Source organism: Mangifera indica, chromosome 11, assembly GCF_011075055.1.
Source record: "Mangifera indica cultivar Alphonso chromosome 11, CATAS_Mindica_2.1, whole genome shotgun sequence".
Lineage (NCBI taxonomy): Eukaryota > Viridiplantae > Streptophyta > Magnoliopsida > Sapindales > Anacardiaceae > Mangifera > Mangifera indica.
In genome coordinates this window covers 7102135-7128871 of record NC_058147.1, presented here as the reverse complement: position 1 = coordinate 7128871, position 26737 = coordinate 7102135, and the positions used below count along the sequence as shown (strand labels likewise).

General features: G+C 33.5%; 2 protein-coding genes across 3 annotated transcripts; both read right to left on the bottom strand.

Moving 5' to 3' along the window:
- Positions 1-100: 100 nt before the first annotated feature.
- On the bottom strand, positions 101-18639 carry LOC123229467 (exocyst complex component SEC5A-like). 2 transcript variants are annotated; one of them, XM_044655289.1, is made up of 21 exons: positions 17888-18639; positions 16852-17003; positions 16359-16453; positions 14056-14250; positions 13722-13849; positions 13466-13624; positions 12843-12947; positions 12037-12111; positions 11027-11164; positions 10703-10894; positions 9772-9915; positions 8736-8862; positions 8452-8662; positions 4160-4275; positions 3833-4067; positions 2288-2381; positions 1514-1591; positions 1357-1413; positions 1134-1283; positions 642-857; positions 101-493 (listed from the first exon to the last, which is right to left on the bottom strand). In XM_044655289.1, exons 1-21 carry the CDS (start codon positions 18227-18229, stop codon positions 242-244), a joined length of 3261 nt encoding a protein of 1086 aa, XP_044511224.1. In that variant the 5' UTR covers positions 18230-18639; the 3' UTR covers positions 101-241. The 2 variants fall into 2 exon arrangements, with proteins under 2 accessions (XP_044511224.1, XP_044511226.1); XM_044655291.1 differs by having other exon boundaries at positions 16368-16453.
- A 2446-nt stretch (positions 18640-21085) lies between these two features.
- On the bottom strand, positions 21086-25408 carry LOC123229996 (fructose-1,6-bisphosphatase, cytosolic). Its single transcript, XM_044656081.1, has 12 exons — positions 24858-25408; positions 23913-23960; positions 23709-23783; positions 23562-23623; positions 23380-23446; positions 23138-23251; positions 22811-22897; positions 22533-22603; positions 22388-22453; positions 21963-22049; positions 21757-21832; positions 21086-21382 (listed from the first exon to the last, which is right to left on the bottom strand). Exons 1-12 carry the CDS (start codon positions 25014-25016, stop codon positions 21272-21274), a joined length of 1023 nt encoding a protein of 340 aa, XP_044512016.1. The 5' UTR covers positions 25017-25408; the 3' UTR covers positions 21086-21271.
- Positions 25409-26737: the final 1329 nt, after the last annotated feature.

Sequence of the window (26737 nt, the reverse complement as noted above, 5' to 3'; positions counted from 1 at the left end):
TTTTTTATGCATATGCATATGTACCTAGTTTTATTGTTATATATATTGTAACGGTGCTGCATTTCTACACTTGCACTAAAATGAGAGTAAAGCAAACTAATTATAATAATAAGGGCATTTTCATTGTCATATTCATGAAGCCAAAATCAAATTATACATGCAAGGCGGGTTTATTTCATTCAATAAAATGTGTGAACTAAAATACAACAATTAAGCGTACACGTGGATGATTTACACAATTTTATCTGCGCCTTTGCCGTGAAAAACTAGGGGATCCTCTTGGTTGTGCACCTCTGTAATTTCTACTGGGAGAATCCATTGCTCCGTAGTGTCTGCTTGAAGCATCCATTGAACCTTGGAAGGGTGCGTAAGCAGCTTTAGTTGTTTCTGGCAAAGAGTCCATCGAAATTGACTCCACAAAGCATGCTGTATTGATTCGAGTCCTCTCAAGTTCAGCTTGAAGCAACTCAGTGCTATACTGCTGCGCAAAGGCCTGCAGCATATATCCCAACTACTCTGTCAGAATAGCTTACTTAAAAACACAAGCTTAAACGATGCATCGACCATGTGTTAGAATTGTGGATGCCTAAATATTACATAAACACTACAAGCATATGTCATACAAGGCTGAAGATTCTTACAATTAGATCATCTGGGGACAAGGTCATCCCTTGCTGTCTTTCGTCTGCAAGGGCATCTTCACTCCCACGAGTAGACCTGCGATGATGGCCTGGATTCTCAACAGCCTCAGAGGCACTCTCAGTTGCCTTCTCCAATAGCACGCCTTGTAAAGACTTTAGTGATGCCATTGCAATGGGTGTAAGATATGGGTTCAGTATAGTCTCCAAATATTCAAGCTGCAGGAGACATGTCAGGAGATATGGGTCCATAGGAAAAATACAGTACTAAAGAAATGATCTCAGTGAAAGGTCAACCGGAATTTTAGTTGTGCTCCTGATGCACTAATCAACTAGGAAGTCTTAACAATTTAGTTTCTCTCAATATATATATTCACCAGTATAATATTTTTTTTTTTTAATTTTCAACCAGTAATAGCAACTAAAAAGCGATTTCATGGATATAGACAGTTGAATTTAATAACACTTTGAAATAAATCGTATAACTCGTATTACCTCGAGCATGAGCTGACAGAAACCATTTGCATCAAGTGACTTAAGATCGTTGGATCTGTGTTCATCGATAAGGCTAAGAAAAGTATCGATCAGACCTTCCACAAGAATGCCGAGTGTCTTGTCCAAGAGAGGTTTAGCACCAGCAAAGACCTATGATAAAAAGTCCACAATAAGAGCAAAGAAAGCTATGATGCACACATCTCATAAGATATACGAGAAGTACCTCTGCATGAACAGCTACTAGAGTGTGTAACAATTCAACAACTACATCACGCACACCCTGTAAAATACCAGCATTTTAAAGGTGCTTCAGTATATAGAGTTTGTCAAACTGATATCAAACAAGGCAAAAAGCAAGCATGCAATCACTAATTCCTCACTTTGACTGCAGGTGCAGCTCCCCATTGGACACCAGAATCCAACAAAAAGGCCGTGGCTGCGGATCTGATTAAATTTGCCTGCAGTAAGATGCAAAACTTCATATGACCCAGAATGTCCAAAAAAGCAGTGTAAGAGTATTTTAGAACTGTTTGAGCAAAAAACTAAGCCATCTCAATTAATTGGTTGAACAGAGAAAGGACAACAAAAATATCTTGCATTCAATTTGAGAATTGGTTAAAACGTCTATGAATGTTCACAGACTCCATAACTTCTGAAGCACCAGAACAGAAAGAGAACACTGAATTAATGAATCAGCTTTTCATGTACTAAAGTATAATATGCATCAGTTATGACCATTCCCAGTTGAAAGACCCACATACAGTATTCATACACTCTTCTCTCATTACTTTCTTGACCTCTTAAAAAGCTTCATCACATTACAAGTACAACCGTAACAAATGCACCCAGCTGAACCATCTATTAAGATACATTGAGTGCAATAGAGACTGCTACTAAAGTGAGTTTTCCAATAATTTAAGTTTAGTGCCTCCTAAAAAATAAATTATATTTTAGGTTTCTATATTGTACCTAGACTACATTTGCCACCTCACATGGTAAAAAGTCCAGTGAAAATCACACCTATAATATTTCTAAAAACCTGCTACCAAAACCAAGAAAAACCTTATTCAGCTAAGCCGCAAAGTACAGTGCCCATGTGTGCATCAGCAGCATTAACTTTTCAATCTAATTTCGAGAAGTAATCGCAAATTTACCTTTGCAAATGTATACTGTTCAAGAACCTTCTCTTCAAGTCCAGAGAAAGACATCACTAGATCTTGTATATCGCTGTCTTCATGATCATTTTCCCTAGAGTGAACAATGAAAGCATGGTAATAACAGTCATCAGCAGATGGACTGTGTGATAGAATTAGCCACACACTTTTGAAGCATAAATAACAAAAATATAATGCACCCCTTTTATAACTTGAGCATTGCAGAACTTGCCGGGAGACAATATGTCCTTAAAATCATTAGTTGAGACTAAAACAAAAAGGAATAGGCCAGGCTAATAACACCAGGCATGCAACCGACGGGGACAAAAATAGTCCATATCGACATCCGTTAATAATTAAATCCAAGTCTAACGAGACTAGCCAATGAACTTAGTAAGTAGTACCGGTTGGATAATTTTGGATTAATATGATTCTGGTTCCTTATGCTTAGAATGACATCATCATTGAATTTGATATTATAATAATATAATATAATTTTATAGAATAATATCATCAGTAGTCCATGCTATTAAGCATATAAAAATGACCAATTAGTTACATTTAAAAGATTTATATTGAGGAAAGACATAGGACTATTAGACATGACGATACTTGATTGAAGAAATGAAACTTTAACAAACTGCTTGACCAAAAAGCTTAAACTATCAAGTTTAATATGCCCCATTTCATGTAATGTAATCAAACCAGAGACCCAGATACAGACAGAATAGATAGCAACAAACCAAATCAAACCTAAACAGGAGTTACAAGCGCATACTTCAGCATCTTATTTCGATTTGAAAAACACCTTAGCTGCTATGACCATCATGAAACAGAACACCAGTTTTAAAAAATATCATAAATTTAACAAGATTCATCATTGAATTTATGATTCATATTTCTTTCACTAATAAAACCTTTGTGTCTTTTTGTTTTAACAAAGACAGAGCAAAAGAGAAATAGAAAATAAAGAAATTTAGAGGCAGTTGAGGGAAAAAGCAATGCTTTTTTATGTCATTAACATCAATTATATGTCTGTCTCTAATATAAAAAAATGGCCATTATTTATAAAATCAAAAATCCGCAATGACAGAATTTCTAATCAACCTAATAGAAACCTACCTCAACTGAAAAATCTTAAAGCAACATAAATAAGGAAATAAATTGTAGATAAGGCTAATAAAAATGAATGAAAGCAGAATTCCTAGGTAAGTTACAAGTTTATCACCTTCATCCAGCATTTGCGAGTAGGTATGAATGACGTTCAACATCGATAAATATTGAAGGAGGTCAATGTATGAGGGAAAAAAAGGCCGACCCAGTGGTCCAAACCTTGAACTTCATCATTTTCTTTTTCACACATCAAAAGTTATGCCTTAATGATACAATAATGCATTACCCGATAAACTTTTACCATCAAATATGCAAGGCAAACATATGCTGAATGATATTTGACCAATGTTGCCTACATTGAAAACATTGACTACCACAAAGGAAAATGCTATGCATCTTCCTATCGGTTTCCAATAAAAAGTGACTACATACCTAGACTGATGCCAGATATGCTTGTACTTGTTGTACAGCTCAGACGATAATTCAGCTTTGCAGTACCCAATATTGCTTAAGACAATCAGCAGACGTTGATGTGGATCAACAACACTTCCTGGGATATCAGACGATAACTCTTCAAATGGTACAGATGAACTTCCATTTTGTAGAATTGAGTTTTCTTTGGTTAATTTGTTTTGAGCAAGCTCACTGGCAACATGCTCTAAATGACCTGAATAGTGTGCAGAAGTGAAAGCATAAGAAATTAGCCGGAATTCATAAGGGCTTCCAAAAATAGGACAAATAGTGAGTTGTCAGCAGTACCTGCAAAATCTAGGAAACGGTTCAAAAATGACAGTCTAACAGATTCTTGAATTTCTTGAAGCTGCACAAAAATATCTTCTGATTTTGTAGCCTCAGTCCTTAAAGACTGAATCATCCTGACGAAAAAGTAAAACAAGATGATTAGAAAAAGATAGCACAACTAGTCTTTCATGAACTTGTTTGAAGCCTTTATTCCAGAAATGGAGAGTGGTAATATAGTAGAGGAAACCAGTAAAATATGCTTACAACATGACTAGTTCCCAATTTTTAAAATATAGCTGATAAACATATGATTTCATCACACAATGAAACTAAACTAACCATGGAACATAATATCCATTAAATTATTATTATTGTAGGAGTTTTGTGTTATCAGATTAGATTTTTCATAGATAATATCCACTATCCATTTAAAATCTATCTTATTATCTAGGCTAGAATATATCTTATCTTTTATTTTGTTTTTGATATAGACTTATCCTAGTTAGTAACTATCTATCTAGGAGAACTCTATATATATATATATATTAGCTTGCATTTTAACAATATAAATAAGAATAAAAAGGAAAAAACCAGTTACCTTCAACTGATTTTATGGTATCAGAGTCTGGTTTCTAATTGGTCTCAAATAAAAGATGGAAAACAGTCATGATGACTGGTCCTAGGGATCCTGCTATTTAGGCTAGTGATGTAACTTCACCGCATACTGAGATTCAGCAACCTTTGGCTACGGTTCAAGGTAGCATGAATCAAAATGCAATTCGGATAACTATCCATAAACTGAATGGTAAGAACTATCTACCGTGGTCTCAATCAATGAAGTTGATTGTTCATGGATGAGCAAAGACGGGTTGTTTAACTGGTGTAATGAAGGCACAGAAAAAAGGATGATCCAGCATATCAAAAATAAGAAGCAAAAATTAGTGAAGTTATGTCTTGGCTGATCAATTCAATGGAAGTATATATCAGGCAATCGTATCTCTTCTTTCCTACAGCAAAGGATGTACGGGTAGTTGTCAGGTATACCTTCTCTGATTTGGGTAATTCTGCTCAAGTTATTGAGTTGAAATCAAAATTGAGAGAAACAAGACAAGTGTTATGTTAGTAACTTAATATTATGGTACTTTGACAAAGCTATGGCAGGAGCTAGACTTGTTTTGTGATGCAGATTGAAACAATCCACAGGATAGTGTGAAGTTTGTCAAGATGGATGAGAAAGAAAGAGTATTTGAATTATTATTACTGCAAGAAGGTCATTCTTACAGCCACTTACCAACTAAGGTCCTAAACCTTAAAACACCAGTCTCACTTCTCATTCAAGTTTTTCTAGGGTTTACACATCTAAATTCACTCCCACTAAAAACCTTTGGATGCAAAACCTTCGTACATGCTTTTCACATAAATGAGAAGAGTTGAACCCTAGGGCAATCAAGTGTGTTTTTGTATAAAACTCTCCTACACAAAAAGGCTAAAAGTGTTTTTGTCCACGTAAAAAATAAGTATTTTGTCTCAAAAGATGTCACATTTTTTCAATCACAATCATATTTTCCAAACACTCCTCTTCAAGAGGAGATATTAGGTGAAAAAAATAGTGTTTGGAAAACTCCTATGTCAATGCCAACATCATCATCTTGGTATGTGACACCACCTATAGAACCTATAGGCATAGGCACTAAAAATTTAGAACCAAGGGGAGGATTGGCAAGACTAAATTGGAAGGCTTAAAGATCTATTACCAAAGATGTGAAACTCAATGTAATATACCTACTAGTGATGCCATGGTCAATCACCTCAACCTTGGATAGAACCTAAATCACAAGAAGAAATAATGCATGAGCCGCAACCTACATAGCCGCAAGATACAAATTCTTTAGCTCCTGAAAATTTTCTGGTTGATGATAGTATTTACCAACATCTTGCTCATACGAAAGGGGTTAGATCTAGTACTATACACCTTATTTCCAAATATGTATCCTATGATAAGCTATCTTCAGGGTTTAGATGATAAGCTATCTTCAAGGTTTCGTACATTTACTCTTGATGTATCCAGTGTAGAATTGCCTAAGACAATACCAGAGGCTTTAGGTCATCCTAAGTGGAAAGAGGTTGTAATGCAGGAAATGAAAGCCTTAGAAAAAAATAAGACTTAGAAGCTAAGAATTGCCTAAGACAATACAAGAGACTTTAGGTCATCCTAAGTGGAAAGAGGTTGTAATGGAGGAAATGGAAGCCTTAGAGAAAGATAAGACTTGGTAGTTAGGAAAGTAAATTGAAGAAACCTTTATATGATTTAAAAAGGTCACCTGGAGCATGGTTTGACAAGTTCATTAAAGTTGTTAAAAGCTATGGTTTTACTCAAAAGGCAAGTTGATCAAACTCCCTTCAAGCATATGAATGGTAAAACCACTATTCTAATAGCATATGTGGATGATATAATTCTAACAGGGGATAACCTTGAGGAAATGGAACCATGGATTCTGAGATATACGAGCGTGGGCATCTAAAATATTTAAGGATGGAAGTTACCAGAAGTAAGAGAGGCATTGTAGTTTCACAAAGGAAATATATTCTAGATTTGCTATAGGAGACTAGGATGTTAGGCAGTAAACCAAGTGAAACTCCAATGGATTCTAATTTACGATTTGACCTGGATAGTGGAGATACACTAATGGACAAGGGACGATACAAGAGACTGGTTGGTAGAATAAATTATTTATCTCACACAAGATCAAATATTGCCTTTGTTGTGAGTGTGATGAGCCACCACATGTATAATCCACAAGAGAAGCATTTGAAGGCTATAAATCAGATCTTGCAATTTCTAAAAAAGACTCTAGGTAGGGGCCTATTTTTTGGGAAAAACACTGATCGGAAAATTGAAGCATTCACAGATGCTGACAGGGGTGAAATTAGGGGCAATGGTGCATGGGATATGTTAGTTGATGTGGTTGAGTTTATGGCAGAAGTTAACAATAAAGGAGAGGAACCTAGGAACTCTGTAGTGACAACAAGGTAGCTATCAATATTGTGCATAACCCAGTGCATCAGGACAAAACCAAAAATATGGAAATCAAACAGTATTTTATCAAAGAGAAGATAGAAAAGAATCTTGTGTGTTGTTTACTTGCCTACAATCCAACAGACAATTGATATTCTAACCAAAGGGTCACCTAGACAAAATTTTGATAATCTAATGTCCAAGTTGAGAATGGTTGATATTATTGCATCAGCTTAAAGGGGAGAGTAGGAGTTCTAAGTTATCATATTAGATTTTTCATAGATTATATCTTATGTCTATTTAAAATCCATCTTATTATCTAGGCTAATACTTATCTTATCTTTTATTTTGTTTTTGATATAAACTTATCCTAGTTGGTAATTATTTATCTAAGAAAACTCTATATATTAGCTAGCATTGCAGCAATATAAAAAAGAAGTAAAAGGAAAAAAACCAGGAAGCTTCCATTTATTTTAATTATTATCATTGTGCTAATAAGATTTTGCAAGGTGTGTTCATGAAAATTGCTATTATCATGCCACACCACAAGCATGATATAAATGACAACAACTAGCCAGGAAAAGCTTGATGATATATGTTGGTTTCTATCAGGGACCTAGCTCAAATATTATTAATATTAAAAGATAGATGTGTTAACAAAAAGAGGTGTCAACTTCTTGTAAAAGTCATAAGGGCTATCAACCAAAGGCTGCCAAAATACACAAATATTAATATTATTTTCTCCTTCTTTTACAATCCCTAGCTCCCCATTATATACTTTTCTTACCTACCACATATTTTTCATAACTCCCCAACCCAATTTCATACCCCAATTTCATACATACCATACATGTTTCATAACTCCTCAATCCATTTATTTCACCCATATATTTATTATCCTAATTTATATAATATGTTAATATTCAAATTTAAATCTCAATTATTAACTTTTCATTTAATATCATAATCAATATTACTCTAATTATTATTGTAATCAACATTAATCAATATTAATTATCATCATCATCATTATTATTATAAAAACTAAACAGTTTCTTTCAATATGTCATAGTTCAAGATATTCTCATTTTGTAAGTGATCAAGCCCTACAAGGTCTTTTCTAATTTTTATACATGAGAATGTGAATAACTAATATTGGCAACAAAATCTCTACTATTAGAACACAGTGAGGTTTGAACTCAGCCTCAACACTTATGTCATAGAGAAAGTAAGCTCATGAGTATCACTATCGATTACCACACAGAATATATGTAACAGAAAGCTAGCGACTTACAAACTGATCTGATCCATTGCGGATGTCACAATTGTACGAAAGGCTTGAGGCAAATAAGAAATGGTGTAGGGAGATTTATTCCTTTCAAGCACGAACACTGGCACCCATGTTTCCTCTTTTAATATTCCATCTGTGGAGAACTGCATCCAAGAGCACAGTCTAGCAATGTAAACCTTAGTGATCTCTGCCTGAAGTGTCCGGAGAGACATTACTGTGGGAGAAGAACAAACAATCAGAATTGATTAAGAAGTAACCAAACAAAAGACTCAGAATATGATCAATACCAGCAATAGGGGGAGCTGACTCTTTTACTTCAAGAGCCTGGCATGCTTTAGATATTTCCCTTATGGCATCACTCATGTATGATCGCAGAATATTTGACTCTTCAAGATCACGAAATGTGTTGCGAACCTAAGTCAAAAATAAACTATTTGAATCCACCATCCTAATTAAATAGCAGAATAGAAGAGGCAGAAGCACCACCAACTCAATTAAAGATGCTAAATTCCATGTTTTTTGTGTTCTAGTTACTATGAATTTAAGCATTAGAACATGAAAGACTCAGACTTGACAGTTCAGCTCTTACTAAGCATTAAACCATGACTCATTCTTTATTAGAACATAAAAAACTTTTCATCTATCCTAGCACGTACATCACCTACATCAGTGCCTTGTGATGTATGATTCTTAGAGACTTCCCAAAATGTAAACAATACTTAAACTAACTAAAGAAAGAATTACAGATTGAAAATTTATTTAATCCTTCATGGATTCCCTTAACATTTATCAGACACCTCCAGTGATAGAACTTTCCATACCAAGAAAAGGTAAGGCAATGACCCATTCAGTGTACGGTGCTCCCCTTCAACACATAATAGGGAAGCTTACATAATAAAACTCTAAAGATTACAAATTTTCATACTCTTCTATTAGATTCCATTCCATGTCCCATTTAATCAAACTTACACTTCAGATAAGTCACATCAAGTCCAGATGATTATAGTGCAAGCAAGAATTGGAAAGTCACGAATCCAAAGGCTGGTCTAGACTAAAAATTATTTCTGTCAACATAAAGAAACCTTTGAAATGAAAAAAAAAATTACCTAAATCAAAATACATAAAACCTTTACTGTGAGCTGAATCTACTTGAACAATATCAAAGCCAAAGAAAAATTTAAATACATTTTCTCTTCAAACATTTCCAAATCACATGAAAAATAAAAGAACTTCCATGATAACCCAAAAAAAACTTAGTAATACTCAACAGTGTGTACACCAAAAGCAACAGTCACAAAAAGAAAAGAATGAGCACATTTTCACCTTGATTTCATACACAGATAATGTATTGCGTATCATTCCAGCAACTTCATCAAGAGAATGAACTGAATACCTCCCATCTCCAACTTTATCTTCACCTTTTTTTGCAGAAGTATTACTATTTGGCTCGGAAGAAACCTGGGAAGACTAAGAAAAAATCCCAGAATCAAAATAACATTACCAATTCTTTCAAAAAGAAAAAAATATTAAATATTCCAACAGAAAAAAATATATATCAATGAAAATAGATTCAAGCATACATTTTTTTTTTCACAAACATGGCAGCAACTAAGGTGAAAAGGTTACAAAGCTAAGGGTATACAAGTTTATATCTGCAACATGCATTTTCATAGTTTATACACTGCAAGAAGCACATACCAAAATAGAGGAAAATGTGGATATATATCAGATACAGCTCTACACCAATGCCGCAATAAGAAAACATAAGATGTTAAATGAACTTCATTCTTGATATTAAGCAATTGACCAAGTTCCTTAATCTTTTCAATCATTTTATTAGACACTGGACAATGAGATTCTTCTCTTGATGCTTGCTTCCCACTTGACATAGAATATACAATCAGCACCATATTTAAAATGTCAACAATTTGTGGCCACAACAGATGATACTCACCTATTAATGAACAAATTAAGGAAATTGATCTCTCTTCCAAAGATTTGAAGATTAATATCTCCAAAGAAAATATTTAATAAGTTAGCTTTCTAACACAAAAAGTTAAAAAAAGTGCAACTCATGTCAATGTTATCCCTTAGATAAAATGAAACCATAAAATAAAATAAAAAATGCCAGAATATAAAAGCCATACAAGATAAAGGGGATCAATGCATGACCAAACAAATTTTCAAAAGATAATTTATATCAACTATAATAATATCCCCATCAAGTCAACATAGCAGAAAATATCAATAATACCTTAGCAAACTTTCCACTGAACATAGAAAGAGCAGCTTTCCAGAAAGCTGGTATCTGATGGATGAGTACAGCAGTTAATCTTCGGATATACCTTCCTCTAAGAGCATCAACTTCTTCACCATTCAATTCCACTGACAGAGAATCTAATGGCAGTTGGTTGTTCCCAAGAGTAAGAGAGTAGTCAGCATCTGACTGACAACAATGAAAAGATAAGATAAGATACAATTACCAAGAAATAACACACGGATTCTTGCTTCATTAGCAAAATAAAGGAGTATTTCTCATACCAATATCACATATATTACTCTAAATGATTTCACATACAGATTGGTTTAAATCTTGTTGAATTTGCTGCCACCTCGCATCAGTCATAGCTCTTTCACGTATCTCATTGTGCAAAGTTTCCATCCTTGCTTCATGATCCATGGTGCACTTCTCCAATAAACCTTGAATTCTGTGATTCTGTCAAAGCAATAAACCTTGAGAGTTCAGCAAAGTTGAACTTTGATAGCAGATCATAACACTTTTCCAACCAAAAAAAAGTTATTGATCATATTGGAATTGAATTCAAAGTCCTTTTTTTTTTTTTTTTTTTGTAATTTTGATAAGAGATCATTTAGAGGTTAACAAGTGATCAATCTGGAGATAACCTGTCAGGATGATATTAATTAGGAAAATAATATTAATTAGAAAGATAATAATAATTAGGAAGTTAATATTAATTATGATCATATTATACGGGAATTAGGAAAATAAAATTGATTGCTAAAAGGGTTTGCAACTTGGGCGGGACAATCATTGACAGTTAGAGAACTGGAAGAGTTCTGTTAAGGTTTAATACTAAATCTTAGAGAGTATACAACGATTTTACAAAGGTCCTATTAGGATTAATATTCGGTGAAATATATATGGGCAGTTATGAAATGGGATTAGGAAGTTATGAAACATGTATGGGAAGTTATGAAATCAGCAAGCATAAAAGAGAGATTGGGGAGAGAAGGGAGAAGAAATTGGGTTTTGTTTGGGCAGTCTTCAGCTAATTGAGGGAGAGAGTCTAGCCTCTCAAAAGCTAGTCAAATTAAGGAGAGTTTTGGCCTCTTTAATAGCCAAAAGTGGGGAGCACCGGCCTATCGAATAGCCATAATTATCCATTTGAGAATATATAAAATACAGTGGAGGGTTACTCCATTTTGGGTGTTGCCCTGTTTTACCTCGAAATCAATTCTGTTTGTGTTTCGGTTGTGAGTGTTGGTTGTGTGAGTTGATTGGGGGTGACTTGAGCAAGTTCCTAACAGGTTCATTTAAAGTATAGGGGTAACTCCATATTTACTGACCTGTACATTTAAATAATGCCATACAGGATCAGACTCAGGTTCCAGCTCCAGTAACTGCCTGACAGTATTCTCAAGCTACAGGAAACAGAACTATCTTTTAGTACCCAAAAATAAAAAAGAACAAAAACATTAATGAAAATGTTAAGACAAATCCTCAACAAATATGAGATGAAGATATTATAAACAGAGTAAATAGATAGCTTATTAGTACAATGTGGATATGTGCGTGAAACCATGAACCACTCTATTTGGCCCCAGTCTAAGGCATAGTGCAAGCAAAATCATGCTCACATCCTTTTGATTAGAAGTTAACAGTATAATAGATGCAGGACTGATTGGCTTGATTGATTTACATTAAAGGTTCCAAAAAACTCTACTAACTACTGAATTATATATGTTTTATGTTAGATATTTAGTCACCAAAAGCATAAATGGAAAAAATATAAGACTGCACATCTAAAACAGTCATTAAAAGGAAATTACAATGACCGTCTTTTGCTCATCCTAAAGTTATCATGTGTAACAAATAAGGGAAAAACACAGCTTAAAAACTTATAATAAAGTAGAGCAACCATAAAGTAACTACCCACTTAACTAGGTTATTCTTCTTTTGATCCCTTGTTCCCTTTCCCCATCTAAACTTGTTCCTTCTATTCTATTAACAATCTTTTAGTCCTCATTTAGCAATAGTTCAGTTTTTTTTTTTTTTTTGTACATATTGCAGGACAAGGAAGAAAAAATTAGTCTTTTGACATCCTGTTCAGCAGAATTGAGGACCATCATAAATATCAAAAGCATGAGCTTACATTTGTCAAGTCTATTTGTGGATCTTCCATAGACCTGAAAAGCATGGCTTTGAACTCCTGCATCACCTTTTCAACTTCTTCAAGAACACGTTTCAGTATATTCACCTGAGAGTAGTATGGAAAAGTAAAGATATATTCTTAAGAAGGAAAAAAGCATGGTCATGAAATCAATTCAATAGATATTGAGATCAGAAATTCTATGAAGCAGCATTATGCTATAAAGAGAAGTTTGATTGGATTAGCTACCACTAGAAGTCTTAAAGATTATGATATCAAATAAAACAACATAAGAACATAATATAAAATCCGTAAGGACAGGGGACAAAATACATAAAAGTTTTCCAAGTCTAGACTTGAATATCAGCAATAAGAATGAAAAATGTGCCAAAATTACAGCATAACATTGATTAACTTAGAAAACTTTGAAATTATAAATATTACAATTCACTGACATTAATTTGGCAAACACAAGCTGCATAAATACAACATGCAGGCAAGCCACAGATGTTAAATAAATATTCAAACTATCAATTTTCAAACAATTGCAGTCAATACGTGACAAATTAGACAGCAAATATCAACCTTGCAAAAAACTATGACTTAAAGTCAGATTATTAGCATACATGAGAGGGCAATGCAATTGACTTCGCCTTCTTGTACTCCCTGACTGCCAGGTCATATTCACCCTTACTAATGCTCCCACGAATTGTACTGGGTAAGTTAAATAGCGTTCTGAACCTCTGAAGCATTCCTTGGACAGACCTTATCTTCTCAGCTTGAGCCTACAATGTAGTCATTCAAGGAAAATATAGAACTTGTAATCAGGTTAATCTAGATGTGTGAACTTCCAAGAAATTGTAAAATTAAAATCTTACCAACCTGTCTCTCCAATAGAGGTTCAAAAGCGCGATTAGCCTGCAAACTTACTCCCTGCATCAAATTGAATAAATGAGATGTCCCTGAACCTTCAGGGTCTTCTTCAATTCGCTTCAATTTTGACTCAATATCTGCACAAGATCCAATATTCTTTTGAGTCAAAACCGATAAGCCAGAATTATTTATATTACTTGTTTATTGCCTGCAGCTAAAATCCCTATAAGCTTCCCACAACAAAAGCATGAGCAAAAGAAGATGTATTTCAATTCCAGAAACTGCAGCTCTGTTTCCATAATTTAAAAATAGCATCAGTAATTTAAGCGAGACTATCACATACCATCAATTGTAGTTTTGCAAGAGACAAAGCAATCAAAGTTGTCTTTGACCAACTTTTTTCTCTGCTGGGTTCGTCCTTTGAAATCAGTTTTTAAAGCAAGAGCACCTGCCTCCAAGTCTGCTGAGCTAGTATCTTGGTGAATTCGAGAAAGAAACAGCTTTGCATCAAAACCTTCAGAGTAGTACATCAATTTCTCTGCAAAAAATAAACAGAACAAAGAAATATCCATTATTGCCATCAAATTATATAGGAACTCCAACACTTAACTAGAAGGTCCAGTTTATGGATTTTTTGAAATTATGCAACCCGATAGTAAACATGAACCCATCAAACTTCACCCTGAACAACTCTTTTTCTTAGTGTCCCTTCAAAATCCGATTGAATAATAAACAGGCTAAAATATGGTGAAGAAACTACATAGGGAGATTGTTAAGACTGAGGGTGTACAAGGAACAAAGTAAGGTTTCAACTGGGAGAACTTTACATTGGGGTGAACTGGTTGGATTGGTTATTGTAACAAAAGGTTATTATAGGTAGCAAAACCAAGTACAATGGGTGGAGTGGGGACCAAGCTGAAATATTATAAAAGGAGGCTTGAAGAGAGTTAAAATGGGGGAAGAATTTGCTAACTGTGGGTTTAGTTTTTAGGACAGAACTGGCCTTTCAAAAGCTAGGATTGCTCTTGTTTTTGTCATTTATCATTTTGATTACCGTTGTATTCTAGTTATCCTTTTTCTTCTTCATTTCATCAGCTGTTTTGTTCCCTCTTCTTCGACTATGTCTTGCTTCCTTACTGCTTGTATTGCTTGAGTTTATTGAATTAACTGAGTAATGGTTGAATTTGTTCCTCTCCCGCATTACTCAGGTGTGATAATTTGGATGAACTGTTGAATATTGGTTGTGAAGAATCTCTCTCTCTAAACCACTATAAATTTCTTGAGCATTTTCTTTCCCTTAGTCTTTTACTTTACTCCACCTAAATTACTATTTGTTGTTTATATTTCGTGTGCTTGGCTTGCTTACTGTGATAAATTTGAATTCTGCGATTGTTTGTGATAACTCCCATTCACAAAACACCCCCACTGCCCCCCCCCCCCCCTCCTTCTCTCTAGGAGTATTTTCCATATAGGTGTTATTACACACTAACCGATGAATCTCTCTCTTTCTCTCTTTGGAGTTTAATTTACAAACAAATAAGTTAATGTGGATAGAAAACTACAGGTCCAATTTATGTTTTTTAGGAGCAACTATGCAATAACATCAAACATAACACCTTTCACCATGATAACCATCTTTCTCTAAATCACAACTTCTACAAAGAGTCAATGCTACCCCAACAATTCTATGCCATTAAAACCAAGATTCTATCTCTCACTTAAAAATTGACCAACATATAAATTTTACATGAAGGGGAAAACTACAAGGTCCAATCTATGACCTTCAATAAATTATGAGAAGAAACATTGAACATGAAAGCCATCACACCCTTGAACTACGATAACTATCTCCCACTCTCTCTGAATCACATCCTTTCACAAAATCAACTTAAATTTTGTATATCCGCTAAATGAAGAATCTCTCTTTCTCTTCCTCGCAATTTGTAAAAATTTCTATAGCCACTGAATAAAGAATCTGTCTCCCTCTCTCCCTTACTCCCTGTTTGAATCACATCCTACACGAAAACCACCTTAAATTTTCTACAACTGCTAAATTCAATTGAGTCCCATTTTTTAAGATCCTTACACAGAGTTTGAAGTAGTTTAGTCAAGATTTAATAAATGGTGATCAAAATAGATAAGACGTCAACATTAGCTTTTCAAAATTCAAAAGATACTTTTGCCCAAGCAACAAACTTTTCCAACAATCATTGCTTAGAACTTACAATCTCATTGAATTTCATATTTTCTTTTTCGAAATTTTGAGGATGCAAAACTATTTTTCAGGTGCTCCGGGTTGAAGAAGTTTGAAGGGTTTCAGTATATTTCCCAAAGAGATAAACTTGCTGGAAATATTACAAACATTACAACCTTAATGATAGAGGGATGTTCTTTGTAGATAATACACTACAAAAGTGTGAAAATAAATATACATCAAATTTAATTGACTCTCAGCCAGATTAAATACAGAGAGGAAACTATAAGATCCAATGATGCATTTCAAAGCATATAAATTAAAAATAGTGATAACATAAGAACAACATATACCATAAGTTATGAACTTGAGCTTAACAAAATGATATAAAATTCCCAGAATTTGCACAATAATTACCAAACATGTGATGTAAGAATAAAAAATTAAAATACCACGTTTGCCACTGTCTAGAAATTCTTTATCAGGAATTGAAGGGGCATGTGACAATTTCTCAGAGATCAATGTAAACGACCTTTTGTCTATTCTCCTGTCAAAACAGAAGAAACTATATCAGAATAATATTCTAAAAAAGTGGAACTGTTACAACTGCCACCAGCATATATATTTTTCTCTTTTAAGTTCAGATAGTACTAACACTATAAAGAAACAGGTTATCCCGCCGTGACTGTGAAAGAAATCGCTGTTTCAACTACCAAATAACTAAATTCAAATTATTATAAATAGATCTCTAGATCCAAAAAGCTGACAATGCTCAAGGCAGGCAGCAAGCAACAGGGTCCACAAACAATGCACTTAAACAAGAATTTAAAAAAAAAAAAAAAATAGTGATAGCAGCAAAACAAGCACCAATTAAGAAAACTTTTTACACACAAGTAGGAAATTTTGAATCTTTCATTGAAGGTCTTGACAGAGGAGAACATTTACCCTAATCCTAGTGGATCAACCCATTCAATGCCACGTGGTAAGGTTGACAACGTATTAAGCACCTTTCCATCAATGGAAGATGGCTTCTGCTCATATTTTTGGGCCACTGGAGCTGTTCTTGTCTCCCGCATTTCACGAACTCGGCGAGCAAGCTATAGCATTAGCACAAATGCACAATTTTATTGACATGAATACCAAGCAGCACACTGAGACCTTCATATTATAATGCCAAACACAAAATGGGAAAAAAATTTGAATATCAAGCTAATTTTGCATGTTTCAAAGAAGAGAACCAGTACTATTATTTCACAATCACAATGTAAAAATGATAATATTTATCAACCACATGCTATATGATATTTAAAAAAATCCTGTAGAATTCACATTTCCTTCACTATTTTTCACCTTAAACATTACCAATATAACATTCCACATACCATGATAACGTATAAGATTACTAAAACCTATTAAATCTTATAACACCACCTCAGCTTACCTATACCACTCCATTTCTCTTCAACCAACAAACCAAATCAATTTCAAACATTAGACCACAATAAACACAAAAAAATAGCTTATGGACTAAGAAACAATAAAAAACGAACCGATAAGAAACATGGAAAATAACAGAGTCAGACTGAGCACCAGCAAAAAATTTTAAAATTGTACACTCTGTTGCCATACAAATTTATGCTATTCTTATGCCAAAACATCATTGATTAAAAAAAAAAAACAAGCACTATCATTAAATCATAACTAATGATACCTCAGGCAATGTTGTCATAACTTAAAGCGCGGTGCAGTGGCATTTCATTCCATTTCACTTAAAAGCACCATAATATCTACCTCAGTTTTATGAACGCTATTCCAAGAATTAAGTAATAGGAGTCATTTTCCAAGTCAGAATGTTACTAAAACTAAGACATAACACTTCATTAAATCATAACCCAGCAATTTCCAGCAACGTTGCAGCAATTTACATCCCGGAACTGTAGCATTTCAGTTCATTTCACTCAAATTACGAAAAAGAACCTACCTCGGACTCATCTACCCGCTTCCAACAATTAGGTTCTTCACCGTCCCATTCGTCGTCGTCCTGCCTTCCTCCTCTAACTCTATTATTAGCTGTAAATCGTCGATCTCTACTCACCTCTTCATCGCCACTCGAGATGCTCAGCATCTCCACCTCAGACTCCTCCTCCTCCTTCTGATACTTCTTCGCCGGCGGTCTCCCGGTCTTCACCGCGGACGATTTCGGAGGCTGAACGTAATTCGCAACAGGCTTCCGAGCGGCAGGATTCTGGTATTTGAGATCGCGCTGGGCTTGCTCCTCTAAGGCCATTTGAAGAAGCTCGTCCTCGTCGCTGTCGCTCGACATTGTGATTCTTTGAGGTTCGGCTCCGATCTGAGGATGATTTGCTAGTTTTTGTTAGAAATAAAAAGTTTGACTGAAGTAGACTTGTGAAGCAGAAGTGAAGAACCCTTAGTCAATTAAGGTAGCCTGACAGTAATCAAAATGGTGCGCTTTTTACTCAAATCTTTGTTTAAAACGCAACCGTTTCAAGTTCTTTGGGTAATAAAGAAAATCCAAAGTCTCCTCACTTTCTCCAGTTTTCCATTATATTCTCTCAAAACTAAAGCATTGAATCCGTTCGATTTGGTGGGAAATCTTGAATCCAATGGTGATTATAGGTGATCTAATGTACTCAGTACATCTCTCATTACGAATGAAGTCTGGAGAAGAATATTCAGCATTTTCTCTCTTGTTCTTTGTCCTAAAATAATTAGTTTCTTGTCTGTTTTTATCATTGTTATTATTATAAATATTTTTATTATTAAAATTGGATTAATTGTTTGTTAATTATGTTTTTTTTTTTTTTAGTAAGTAATTCAAATCTGTTTATTATGTTGATGTTATCGTATTTATTTGGGTTTTTTTTTTTTTTTTTTTGTGTGCGTGTTGGAATTATACTGATTTATCAGGAGGAAGAAGGAAAAGAAGCTGCACGGGCGTGGCGTGAGAGTTGAGTGGCTTGAAAGCTCGCCACGTGGAATAAAATTTTTAGAATGGGATAATTTTGATTTGATTTTTAATTAAATTCTAAGAATTATCATAACTTTTTTTTTTAATTCTATCATCATCAAATCTTTTTTCATAATAATGGTTGAATTTGATTGAAAGCACAAATAAAATAGTAATAATACAATTATTACAAATATGTTCTTCTAATAAATTGTGTAATAAAATATTTATATCACAAATAAATTAACGTAATGTTTATGGTTGAATAGTAGATTTGTTATTATATGGAATTTTGAAGTTACCCAGCCCTAAAATCATACTATGGATCTCATAAAATGGATTGGCATTGGTTTGGTGCAAAAGTTAGGCAGGAGCGGTCACCAAATATCGTTTCAAACGAATAGGAACTATTATTCCAAAGATAAAAATGATCATGATAACTTAAAATTAAGGTTTCATACACGCACAAATGATCATGTATAAGATAAACATGATCGTTTATTAGTTAGGGCAAATTCAATCTTAAATATTGAATAGTTATACATAAAATATACACAATCTTTTGTAATATGTAGGTTTAGACACAATAAATGGTCATGTAAAAAAATGTACAATCATTTATGTTGTAAAAAGACCAAAATACATCTATAATAAGGTACAATCATGAATGCAATAATGTTATATGTTTTTTACGTAAACATGAATGATCATTCAAGAACATATACAGTCATGAATGAAGTTACAAGTATAAATGACCATGAGTAAGGGAGTTGTTCATGTTAAGGAGTGCTAGCATGTTTACTCGAGGCATACGGTCGTGCAACTAAGCAAAGCTAAATGGATGTTCATGCACAATGTTCATCCATTCGATGTAATGTCCCATCAATTTTTAGGGATGTTGTGGGGAAACATATTAAGAGTATGATTATGAGTCTAGATATGAGTAATACATAAGTTTAAGAGTAAAAATGATATATAACCTTAAGGGTGCGTTTGGTTGACGGTTTTTAAAATTATCTTAGTAATCTATCTTTTATTCCCTTGTTTGGTTTGTCAGTAATAAAAAATTACAGTAATCTTCTATTACCAATGCTGACGTGACAGGTAATATAGGTGTTAATCTGATTACCACTTTCACCTTAGGTATTTAAAGATTACTGGGGTAATCTTGAGTTTATTATAGAAAAATTATTATGTATTAATTTTTTGAGATCAAAATAAATTTATTTTTAATTAATATAACAAATAATATAAAAAATATTTAAAAATAATTATATTCAAGGGCATTTAAATAAAATAATTTACTAGTAATCTTTTATTACCTTTAACCAAACACAATAATTATTTATACCTATCAAATTTTATCAAACATAGTAATCATTTATACCCAGTAATCTATCTTCAAGATAATCTTTCTATTTTAGTAATCAAACATTACCTAAACCAAACGCCCCCTAAGATATAACTTTTAGTGGCTTGAGTGCATGCACAAAGATTTAATGAAAGCATGTGACAACATATTTTTTCATAAGACTAGATTTTATACATGTATTCCCAAATTTAAGGTGTAGAGCCATGATTTCGAATTGATCTCATAATACACATATGAAACTAGTAATCTCTAGTACATGTGTAAAACTCAACCCCGTAATACACTTGTAAATATGGGATACCCATTGTACATGTATGGGACATGTTTCATAGTTTCAATTTTTAGAATACAAATAAAAAAATGTTTCTTATGACAGTTTTTATTTTATATGTTTTCATAAGGATTGTTACAAGAGAATGCCTATAAACCTATAATAGGGCATAATTATGACACAATAGTCCAATGATGTGAGCAGGGAAAAATGATTACCATGGCCAATGTGCTTATTCCCCATCTTAGTTCAAACCAGTGGACATGAAGAAAAGGTTTTAAAAAAAAACATTTTAGAATAAAAATATTTTCAACACCAATATTTTATATGTATTGTATATAGTGTCATCATAGATTAGGATATCCACGTGTATCCTAAATGATAGAGAATATGTCATCAAAGCTAAAAGACCGAAGGTGTTCCCTAAATGATCAAGTTAAGCTAAGAATTTTTTATCATTGAAATTTGGAGTTCGAAGGTGTTATCCATATGACTAAGTTAATGTGGAAAAATGAGTAATAGTATGGAAAAGATTAAGAATTAGATATGTTGGACTAAGTTTTTCTGATTAACGGGTAACTTACTCGCTTCCTTCCATTTAAAATGTATCAATAGGACATTAGTTGTCCACCAATAAATTGCATCATTTCAGTGCAAACGAAGACCTTAAAGGAAAGGGTATGTCACAAGTAGCTGATTAGAAATGAAAAACTAAAAGGCAAGTAAGCATGAAACATGGCATGACCAAAGCTCGTTACTTCTGCTCTTCAGCTGCATACAATGCTTTGATATCTTCAATATCATCATAGCTGCCGAGAAATATTGGAGACCGCTCATGAATGTCCTTCGGAACCAAGTCCAGTGCCTGCCAAAATAATGCTGTCAGCTCGTTTCAACCAGACATTAAAATTTATCTTCAGCACCAGAGCGCACTGATAAGTTTGCTAATCGTCTCTTCTTTTCACTTAGAAATACTTATTTTGCCAAGAGACATGCCTGAAGCAATCTTGCACGGCTTCAGCTATATAGAGTTCCCAGAAGATTTTAATCTTTGTTTCAAAGCTAAGCAACTACTAGGTTCAGAATAAGCTCTAGCCTCTCTGAGCAGAACATGGTGAATGCTTGGAAAATTTCTACATAATTTTACAGAAAACAAAGGTTTGCCAAACTGAAGTTGGCATAAAAGATCTAATTTGATGCCAATCAGTTGTAAAATAAGAAAGATAAATAAGTTCATACCCGTTGCTTGCCAGTAAAAGCCTGACCTCCCGCTTGTTCCATCAAGAACGACATGGGGAAGACTTCATAGAGAACACTGTTCCACACAAATCAAGTTAGCACCACCAAAAAAACTATCAATGTTAATAAAAAATTTGCCGCTACAGAATGTTACAGAAGGCTTGAATGAACTAACAACATTGAAGCTGTAACCAAACTTAACATACCGTAGTTTCCCATTAGGGCTCTTCTTATCAGCCGGGTATAAAAAGACACCTCCATAAAGTAATGTGCGATGGACATCAGCAACCATACTGTTACAAATGATGGTAATTCAGAAACTACAGAATCACCATTAAGTCAAAACCAGAGAGAACATAGAACTTTGCATATGCAGTTAATGGTCTATTTTGTGATGCTCAAAGACCAAACAGTGCATATAGATAATAGATTTCAAATCTGAATCATAAGAACGAACCTAAGATGACAAAAGTTAAATTGACAACATGTATTGACAATGTATTTTTGCTAATCACCAACAGGGTTTCATCCACTGATAGGCACATAATCAGTAAGAAGACAGTTAACATGACCACTGTAGAAGTTAAACAACAAAAATTATTGTAGTAGCTAGATTAAGAATCCATGATACCTTCCAATGTATCTTAAAGACTTCGGTGACGAACCATCTTTAGGGAACTTGCATTTTTCCACAAACCTAATGTTAAGAGATGTCAGGAAAGTACACCATAGTATGAGCTGAAAAATGAGAGATTGCTAAAATGATTACAGCATACTTGGTTGTTGGACCATCCCAGTTCTTAGCATTTCCTTCATTTACAGAATAAATCTTTCCTTTCTTTGGAATCTGAGCTTAAAGGCATATGCAAAACAGATAGTCAATGCTTCAGATAACAGAGGCATTATGAACAGAGGTGAAGCATATCCTTCACAATGTACATGCAATTTGGAAAGTGGATGCTCTCTCATTCAGCAGAAAGGCACATGCATGATGTAGCCAGGTAAATGTAAAGGAAAAATGCATAGTTTTTTAATACTGTATTAGCATATATACCTTGATGTCTGGGTGAGTAAGAATAAACTCTCCAAGAGATGGGTCGAGGGTGAATCCATTGGCACCACTCCCAGTGCTTAATACAAGCTGCAAAATATTTCTTTCTTTAAATGAGTAAAAAAAAAAATATTCAGTGCAAGTTTATAGATTGAAAAAATATATTAGTTTCTTAAATGAGTTCGAAAAAAATAATATCATGCCAAGCACTGTAATTCTATCACCCAAATATATTCCATTCAAGATGACCATAAAGTTCTAAAACATACTTTGAAAATTGGAACGAACTAAAGAAAATGTTATGACATAAGAAAGGCAGTCCTTCTGTACCGTGCAAGAACTCCCATACATACAATATCCAGCTGCAACCATATTCTTCCCAGGTTGTAAGACATCATCTAGAGTTGGTTCATGGCTATCTTTCATTGCATAAATCCCAAAAATCTAGATGAAAGATAATACAATCATGCAATATCAATTTAGTCTGAAACAATAATCATTTTATATCTTGTCAGTACAGAATTTCAATGAAACAACTTGGATAAAGCATATTCTCAGATGAGGGTTCAAACCGTTCCAATAGAAACGCCACAGTCAATGTTAGAGGATCCATCCAATGGATCAAAAACCACACAGTACCTACATTATCAGGAATACTGTAGAAGTGAGTGCATATTAATAAGAGTATAGAAAGTAGAAAATCAAAGTTTTAACAGGCAATAAAACATTGAAAGCAGAGATAAACAGAAAGCACCTTCCACGCTTAGAGGGCTCCACGAATGTTGCCTCTTCATCTTCTTCAGAGACAAGGATACACTAGCAAGAGATCCAAATTTCAGGAAAAAAAATCTTCACATTAATTAAGTCTAAGTAGTGTAACAGATAAATCAGTAAGACCTACTGTTCGGCCACTGCTAACCAAAGCTTTAATAAAAACTTCATTTGAAAGCACATCCAATTTCTTCTGCTCTTCACCCTTTAATCAATACAGGAAAGTAATCTTGTATTAAAGAAAATCCCACAGAATATAAACCGATAGCTCATAAAGCAAGATAAATACAGGGAACAATAAAAATGAGCATAGGCTTAGATCCCAAATACTTGCCTGAATATTGGTTTCTCCAGCAAGTCCAATGAGTTTGGCAAGACCCGCCTGCAAAAGTAAATATACTAAAAATGAGTAAAACTTACAAGACCAAAGAATTTGAAAAAGGTGTCACAACAGCCTTCACTTATTCGTGCAATGCACTTTGATTACCACAATTGACTAAGATAAACCAGGAAACCTCGATTATATATTTTGAAGATTCATACCCTATTCAGGAAGCCATCAAACTAATGAATCATATAACAGAAGCTTCAGTACATTACCAACTGGAGTAGTTGGTCTATTTAAAAAAAAAGTTCGTTATATATCACTTTGTTGACCTTAAAATCCCACAATTAAAGCTGAAAAAGAGGATATCCCACAATTCCTGGCATCAATAAAATGAAAATATAATAATATAAATCCTTAAGCCAAGTCCTGCTAGTGACATTGCTCGTGTTATTCTTTCTCACAGTCCGATGGACCAAAGGAGCTTGGTGGCACTTGTTCTTCTACTTTTAGCCTTCCATTAAAAGAACACACATAATATATCATAAAAATAGCATGATTTAAAGGGCTTTCTATAACTAAAAACATTTTTGTATTAAATTAATCTTGTTGTGCTTGTCAATGCTTCCTATATATTAAAATAAAAAAAAGAAAACGGTAATTTTTTTTTCAGAAATATTTGATATGTGACCTTTTTAAGAAGCATGTTCAATGCATTTACTGAAAGCGATTTTCAGTACTTCTTAATATAAGTGCTTTTTGTTTTACTTGCAAAAACAATAAAACTGACAAGAATCAAAATCAAAATTCGAACGCTAAGTTAAATAAATTTTGCTTTTAACATTTCGAAGAGCTCATAAACTTGTAGAAATCAAAGCATGTCAATATAAACAAACAAAATGTAAAACTCGCTTAAAAAAACTCATAATTCACAAAAACAGAAACAAAAACGACCTTGTTAACAGCAGAACAAACAAACTTGCAACCAAGAACAATGTGACTCAACAAAATCGTGAAGTCGCCGCGTGACTCCGGGTGCTTCGACTGCTCGTTCAACACGAAACGAGTTATGGTCATCAAATCGGTCCGGTGCGCCTCGGTCGCGTGATCCATCTCTAGTTCTCTCTTAAACCACAAAAACGCACCGTTTTGGTTTAAAAAAAAAAAAAAAGCTGAGAGGATTATTATTTATACGTGCTTCGGATGGACTATAGCCAAGAAAGTGAAGTAGTGGATGGGGAGGATGAGATTGGGAGGGAGGATTGGGATTCTGTAATCCAGAGGACACGTGGCAGTAGGTGACTGAGGGAGAAAGCAGGCAGCCGTGACTGAAGATAGCGTTTACGATTTTCGTCGGCTTTACGATAAGCTGATTCGACGGTTACGAGTGTTTGTTTTGTATTGGTTTGCGTGTTCGTTGAAGAGGACGAGATCGCGGACTTCAAGACGATTTTACCTTTTTTAACTATTTTCTTTATTCGTTCTTGTACCTAGTTGACTCAGAGGCTTCTTATCAGAGAGCCATGTACTTCTTTCTGTTTACTTGAGGCCCATTTTGATTAGTATTTTTAAGGCTGTACGTATTTTGATTCGATGTGATTTAAGGGTTGTTCAAAATTAAATTAAATTAAAAAATAGTCTAAAAAATTTTTAAATCATACATCTTAAATTAAACTAAAAAAATATATAATTTAATTTAGTTTGAAATATTATTTAAGCTGGTTAAAATTATTTAATTTTAAATATATATTATTTGATAGTATTAATTGAATTATAATTTTTTAAAAATAATATAAATATGTAAAATAAATATAAAATATACATACAATTTATACATAAAGAAAATAATCAAATAAATATAAAAAAATATACATCTAGTTATTTATTAAAAATTATACAATTATATATATGTTATTTTAAAAAATACAATTTATAATTTAGTTTAATTTAAAAATTAAATAAACTACAACCATACTAAAAAAATGATTTAAAAAATACAATTATTTAAAATATTTAGAATATTCTCTTTATGCTATCTTTGATCATTTTTTTTAGTGAGTTCTTAAAAATACAATTATTTTTAATATTATAAATAATGATTAAAATATGTATTACTTTTAATAAATGTAAAATATAATATTCATATAACAATTTGAGCTTTACTTTTTGTGTCTATTTTCATATTATATATCTATATATAAAAAATTTTATTTTAATGAGTTTTTAAAAAATTATTGGCAGTTCCACAACAATCATCTATTTATTTTATTTTATCGTAATTAATTTTCTTGCTTGGATGCAGAATCAAGTCCGAGGGAGTGATGGCTCACGAACTTGTACAAAAAAGTAAAGTCAACTTGACCTTAGATTCCAAGAATTAGGTCTAAATTTGAGTATATTGACACATAACTAATAATTTTTTTGTTAAGACGAGTGGATAAAATTATTATTTTATTAGTAATATTAAAATAATTAAAATTATATCATATTTTTTTTTGTAGTTTGAAAAACTAACAATTTTTTCTTAAAATGAAGTTTTGAAATTTTTACTTTTCCCCTTAGGATACCAAACTTGAAACTTGGTCACTTTCTCCAACGAACGACAATCCTCTCTTGACAAAGGTGAATGACAAACGAAGGGGTCGTTGTCGTTATCCTTTGCTGTAGTCCATCATTGGATGACACTTCATTGTCTAATCGTCCTTTGAAGGATAATGTATCATCGTCTAAGTGTTGATAACGAGCATCATTCAGATTTGGAGGATGAACATTGGCTAATGGGGTTACTGGCGAAAGACGACGAGATGAACATCCAAAGAAGTTTGGGGTGAAGT

What these genes read in the sequence shown, in the direction of transcription:
- LOC123229467 (XM_044655289.1), bottom strand. Translation starts at nt 18,229, where the DNA reads ATGTCGAGCGACAGCGACGAGGACGAGCTTCTTCAAATGGCCTTAGAG. An exon ending in GTTGATCCACTAGGATTAGG is followed by an intron (nt 16,454 to 16,851) that starts GTAAATGTTCTC and finishes CTGTTTTGACAG; the next exon opens with GAGAATAGACAAAAGGTCGT. An exon ending in CACAAATAGACTTGACAAAT is followed by an intron (nt 12,112 to 12,842) that starts GTAAGCTCATGC and finishes TGTTTCCTGTAG; the next exon opens with CTTGAGAATACTGTCAGGCA.
- LOC123229996 (XM_044656081.1), bottom strand. Translation starts at nt 25,016, where the DNA reads ATGGATCACGCGACCGAGGCGCACCGGACCGATTTGATGACCATAACT. An exon ending in TTTGTTCTGCTGTTAACAAG is followed by an intron (nt 23,961 to 24,857) that starts GTCGTTTTTGTT and finishes TTACTTTTGCAG; the next exon opens with GCGGGTCTTGCCAAACTCAT. An exon ending in TTACTCACCCAGACATCAAG is followed by an intron (nt 22,604 to 22,810) that starts GTATATATGCTA and finishes CTTTAAGCTCAG; the next exon opens with ATTCCAAAGAAAGGAAAGAT.